This window comes from Lolium rigidum, chromosome 5 (genome assembly GCF_022539505.1).
Source record: "Lolium rigidum isolate FL_2022 chromosome 5, APGP_CSIRO_Lrig_0.1, whole genome shotgun sequence".
NCBI lineage: Eukaryota > Viridiplantae > Streptophyta > Magnoliopsida > Poales > Poaceae > Lolium > Lolium rigidum.
This window is the reverse complement of record NC_061512.1, coordinates 114556566-114562630: the sequence shown is the minus strand read 5'-3', so window position 1 is coordinate 114562630 and position 6065 is coordinate 114556566. Positions and strand designations below refer to the sequence as shown.

The 6065-nt window shown below is 45.1% G+C and overlaps 1 protein-coding gene across 1 annotated transcript; it reads right to left on the bottom strand.

The window, feature by feature from the left end:
- Positions 1–1052: 1052 nt before the first annotated feature.
- Positions 1053–2642, bottom strand: LOC124651190 (mediator of RNA polymerase II transcription subunit 7a-like). Its single transcript, XM_047190318.1, has 6 exons — positions 2499–2642; positions 2345–2414; positions 2041–2116; positions 1918–2008; positions 1760–1833; positions 1053–1134 (listed from the first exon to the last, which is right to left on the bottom strand). The coding sequence occupies exons 1-6, from the start codon at positions 2640–2642 to the stop codon at positions 1053–1055; spliced, it is 537 nt and encodes a 178-aa protein (XP_047046274.1).
- Between the last annotated feature and the right edge of the window lie 3423 nt (positions 2643–6065).

Below are 6065 nucleotides of genomic sequence, written 5' to 3'. Positions count from 1 at the left end.
AACTGGATTCGTCATGAGGTATTTTTCGATAAAGGGAATATATTAATATCAAAATGTTACCAATTACACCCATCCTCTGCAGCAACGCACCACCCTAATGACACTATGGATGCACACAGCCAAAAAAAGAAAAAAAACTAAGAAACAAAAGTCCCGCTACAGTATCTCGGGCCTAACAACAGCAATACATCCACCGTCAAGACAACATCTAAAATACAGACTCTCTAAAAACGACGCCTCCAAGAAGAAAACAATGCTCTAACACCGTCGTCGCCCGATCAACGATCTTAGGTTTTCACCCTAAAGATAGTCCCCGCTCTCAAAACAATGCCTCTAACAAGGTCATTGCTAGACACAACCAATTAAGACCAGACCTTGGATTTTCACCCTGAAAGGTAGGACTCTGAACTTCACATATGTTGTCGCCCCCACTTTCATACCGCTACTGTGAAGCCCGAACACCAAGCAAATCCCTCAACAGCGCGGAGACTCACAGAGAATATAGTGCATATATGCTAGATCGGGCAGGCAAAATCCGGGCCCTGTCCGAGAGCCACCTAGGGCACAAGCAAAACATGGCACCGTCAGCAATCGACACGGACCGAGCTAGGGAAGCGGAACTGAGAGGGCTCGCCGGGTGTACCTTGGTTGGCAGGCCAGAATTTTTCGATTCTACGCATGTCTCAAGAGTTTGCTCATAACTCAGGAAGCAACAAGAACTGTGGACCAGAAGAAACACAGAACTCTACAGCAAGTTTAGGTCCATATAAACAGCAAAACACCTTGACAATAAGATCAACCAACTATTGCAACATCAATCTCACTAAATCCAAAGTATTCAACAACTATCATCATGATCCGGTGACTCCTAAACATGCAGTGCTCAGAAGCTTCACAACATACACATTCACCTTCACAAGCTAGAAGTATCTTAGAAATGTCTTGAGGCTTGGTCTACATGCTACCCACAAAATGCATTCACCACCTAAAACACCGATAATTCATCTTAACCCAGTCAACCTGGCACCAAGAAACCCGCGTATCAGAGGCCTTCACATTGGAGTCATAACCTGCTGGCTTCCATCTATAATAACCAGTGATTCCCCAAGCAGCCTCTGTGCCTCCTCTCTCCTCCTGAAATTAATAGGAAGGCAATACATATTAGGGGTGTTCAAATAGCATTGCTACAATAGCATCAGGAGAGTTAATGAAACAGTTATACCCGCTAAAAGATCCAAAAAAAAATATATACATCATACCATATGACCTGTCTGTTCAGTGGTTTTGATATACATAACTGTATATGCTCTGTACAAATCAATCAAAAATATTCGTTTTGACATACAATTTTTAGCAGTTACCAATCATTTCAACTACTCCCATCCATCTGGAAATAAGTGACTCTGATTTTTCTAGAAACAGATGTATCTAGGTTCATTATGGGGCTGAGTCAATTATTTCCGGACAGAGCTTTCACCCAATCGGTGCTATGTGAGCAAAACAAGAGGCTAATAATATAGAAACCACAAGAGCGGTGCTGCTTAACAGTTTCCTGCTTGTGACATATGGATGATAGACTAGCATGATTATTAACACGACAGTTTCACCTTGAGATAATTACAAATTTACAGTTATATGGTGGTTGTTCAGTGTATATAGTGCAGCATTTTCTTGTCTATGAATCAGTCGTGCCCAATGGAAGAACAGAAATATGTTCATTTAGCAACCAAGTGTACCTAAAGGAAGTTCAGTTACTCACTGTTTTATATCTTCAATTGGTTGCTTACGACGCTGTATCTGGTTCTCAAGAAGGTGAATCAATGTCGCTCTTGCCTAAAAGAAACTCCAAAATGAGTGACGCTAGTGAATAGTAAATATATAAATCCACCGCATAAAACAAAAAATTGTGTCTCACACCTGGTGTGGTCGTAGGGAATTAAGAATGTGGTGCAGGTTCTTGAAAATGAGCGAAATATCTTCGACCTTGCGAGCATACTGAGATGGCCTCCACTATGCCCCGTTTCAAAAAAATAGATGGCCTCCACTAGAATATCTGCTAGCTCCAGGATATGGAGTTGGAGCTCTCTGTTGAGTGTCCTTAGTTCCTTCTTGAAGTCTGCAGGTAAACCCGTTTTGCGAATAGACAACCCGTGAAATAAAATAAATTAAGATAAATATTTATTCTGCGCTCAAATTAACTTCATAAGAATATTCACTTTAGTTCATCGAAATTGCAAGTGCATTTACCATAGCAGCCATGATCATTAACAGAACACAATGTAACATCTGAAGTACATATACATCAGTAGACAATCAAATACATGTTGAAACGAATGACACACACCGATATCTGGGCCCTTTGGATAGAGCTGCCGAACACCTTGATCCTCCAGACTTGGGAGCACCACATCAGTCTACAGAGGAAAACCCCAGAGTCAGCTATTACACAAGCAATGAGTAATGACACACTTCAGAGAAGAATGTGACAAGAAGTATACTGTGTAGGTAGCGCCGAAGAGTTGATACGCTCCATTGATCGACGATGGGGGTTCCGGTGCAGACGAGGGGTCCTGCTCAAAATCTTTGTACAGCCGGTAAAACGGAGGCGGCGGAGGGTACGCCGATGACGACGCCATTGCCATCTCGCCTTATTCTGCGCATGAGGGACCGAGACGTGAGCCAAGAGAAACTAGGTTTAAGTTTGAATCAGTTACTGCAGCTTTGGAAATGTAGCATCTTGAGGATAAAGAAATCGTTATTGCAATTCATTTGTTGCACTTGCAACCGATGACACTTTGGTGTGATAATAACTAACACGAGAACAGATTAACCTATAAGAGAAGCAAGTTTACCACTAGAATCCATAGTAATCATTGAAACAAATACAGTGGATATGGTTCCAAAATCATAGCAAACAGAGCTTGGCTCTGGTGGTTAGGTCTCTTGTGGTGGAACCAGCCCACCCAGGTTCAAGTCCTAGACTTGGCATGGGTGTTTGCATTTACCTGGATTTATTCTAGGATTTCACCGGCGCTATGCTTTCAGTGGTAGGTGACGTGCCCGTCAACAGCGAGGCGCCAGTGGTGATTTCGTCAACCTCAAGATATGCCGACTCAGTCCCTCGGAATTCCACCCCACGACATTCAAAGGGTATTTTTTATTGATTGATGATTAGGTAAGGTATCTTAATATAAAATGCGGTTGAGAGGTTATTAATTAACAAATTAATTCTATGCTATACTAAACACAATGTTGGAAACTGATGCGTAACACTTCAAATAAGACAGATCACCTAGTTATACACAATTTGTTGTTGATGACTTAAAATTACGAATTAGGGGTGAAAGCAGAATGGTAAAATTGCCACAGTTATACCTATATATTTTAAACAGGATATGGATTCAATACTAACTACTCACAGGTCGCCGGATTAGTCCTACAAATGTTCAAAAAAAAAAGATCAGTCCTACAAAATAAATTGTGGCAATTTCACCACTGATTTCGCACCTAATTAGTAATTTTAAGTCATCAACAACAAATGCTGTGTGACTAGGTGGCCAATCTTATTTGAAGTGTTATGCATCAGTTAAAAACTAACATCTTCTGCCGCTTGTTCATCTACAATGCAACAGCAAAACAATAGTTTGAATTTCACAGTGGCATTCCCAAATAATATATATGAGCATCACTGCATCAACACTACAAAGTTAATTTCACGCCATATATGTAACATGAGAAATCATGATTCAATCAAATGATGAATTTTCGGATCAGATCCACCTTCCGAATAGATACAACAGAGAGGAGTTGGATGATGTGCTGCAGGTTGCTGTTTTTTTTTTTTTTTTTTTTTTTTTTTGCGGGTTGCTGTCGTGCTCGTGGTTCTTCTTCTAGCTCGGCCCGTCCCCTGCCTTCCCCTCGTTCTCCAAGCTGCGCTTCACCCAAGGCTCTCCATATCTACCAGTGTCGCGACCAGAAGGGAGGATGGAGGCGAGGGCTTGTGCAGCCTGACGGGGAGGACGCGAGCCGTCTATTTCTCCCGAGAAATCACGCCGCCGCCTTCTACAGGTGAGAGGAGAGGGTTTCGTGTGATGACCCTCCTATGATTGGGAACAAAAAGCGAGCAATTGAGGTGGGAAATAGAATCGGGGCTGAGGAGATTAACCGGACGTGAGAGTTTAGACGAAATTGTGGAATGAGATTTTTTTTTATGCGAAATACGGTACAATTAAAGGCGCTCACACATACGCACACACTCACCCCTATTAACGGACCAACGCACACCCTACCCCTATGAGCACCTCCGGGAGACTACGTCGAAGAACTGATCCGGTGAATCTTGAGATTGACGAAGTCACCACAGGCGCCTTGCTGTCAACGAGAATGCCGCCTCCCACTGAAAAATATTTTACCTTATGAGACACCAAAGTGTCAAATCTAGGATTTAAACTCTGGTGGACTGGATTGAGAATTTAGATTTCTATTTTAGTGCATCTCCCGCGGTCCGATCGCCACGTGCGTTCGAAACGGTCCGCGCGGATAGATTTAGCGCACGCGAAATTATGGATCGAGAATTTAAATTTCTATTTTAGCGCATCTCCGGCAGTCCGACCAATCTCATCCTCGCGGGTTCGAAACAGTCCCGCGCGGATAGATGAACCGGTCGTGCCGCTCTAGCGGGACTACTCAAATGGACCGATCGGTCCGCCTCGACCCATCAACCCACCAAATTTGGGTAACCGATGCGTTAGCGCGGACAACACGCATATCGTGGGCCCGCTTGGAAGAGACACGACGACAGAAGGCTGACCGGCGGCAGCGTTGGCCATCAAGACTGTCGATGACCACTACTCTCGCCGCCTCAACACCTGCGCCGGCATTGATGGCCACGGGTTCTTAAACTGCTGGTGCGCCCGCCTCTTCTCTCCCACTCCCACGTCCCGCGCCATTACCACTCATATGAGATCTCGCCTCGACGGAGATGAAGCTGCCCAACCGGATGAAGAAGTCCTCCAACAACCATGAGGCAGAGTCCTTGTCCGGCCGCCGCCGGGACTCTTCGCCTCGGCAGAACCCTACACGCGCCCGCCTGCTATCTCCACCCCCAAGCCGGCACAGTTCGTCGGTCCACAAGCGGTGACGGTGGTGGCGACACCGCTTCCTCCTCCGCAACAACTGGGCCGCAACAAGAGGTACATGCCGGTGCTGGAGGCGCAATGGCGGTGGGCGCAGGGTGACCCCTGCCGCCACTCTATGCCAAAAACATATGTGGAATGTTGAAAACTTCAGGGTTCCCAACAAAATATAACACATGGAAAAGAAAATGCACAACTCTATGCCAACAGCGATGCCGTCAGCATAGCCAAACGTCCAACTTTGCACATAGGCGCCAAGGTACGCTGACGGCTTTCCTTTCAGCATAGAGGCGATCTAGAGAGTTTCAGCGCACACCACATAGACAGCTATGCCGAGGACCCATCCCTAGACATAGGAGGACAAATATGTTGACGGCTTATCCTCTTGGCATAGAGGTAATCTACGGAGCTCCAGCATGCGCCACGTCTTCAGCATAGATGGCGAGGTATGCCGGCAGTTCCTCCTGAGGATAATGACACTCGAGTGAGGCACCAGGAAACACCACATAGCTATCTATGTTGACGACTAGGCCATCGTCATACTTGAATACACCATCAAACTGATGGGGCCATCAATCGTGCTTGCCGAGGGCTATGTAAGTTTTGCCAACGATCGGCAAAAGTCCTCAAGATACATATATGCCAACGTCCATGTTGCATAGTTGCCAACGGTTCTATGCCGAGGGTGACCGTTTGCACTCCACTATGCCGAGGGCTTTTAGATCGAGGTCGTTGGCTTGGGGCCATTAACATAGTAGGTGTTTCTCCTCCGGATCGATCTATCGGTAACTTCCGCGGTCGATCACACGAAGTAAATCGCGAGTTTTTTTTCTTCATTTGAAACAAGCTAGCGATGCTACCTTCCTTGATGACTATAATTTCAAAGTGAAATTCTAGAATTTTCAAATTCGAAATTTCTTCACCATCTTT

Bases quoted from the DNA above. Each gene is read 5' to 3' on its own strand.
- LOC124651190 (XM_047190318.1), bottom strand. From the start codon at position 2,642: ATGGCAATGGCGTCGTCATCGGCGTACCCTCCGCCGCCTCCGTTTTAC. The intron at 2,117-2,344 runs GTGTGTGTCATT...GTTTACCTGCAG, and splicing joins TCCAAAGGGCCCAGATATCG to ACTTCAAGAAGGAACTAAGG. The intron at 2,009-2,040 runs GGCCATCTATTT...CGGGGCATAGTG, and splicing joins CTAGCAGATATTCTAGTGGA to GAGGCCATCTCAGTATGCTC.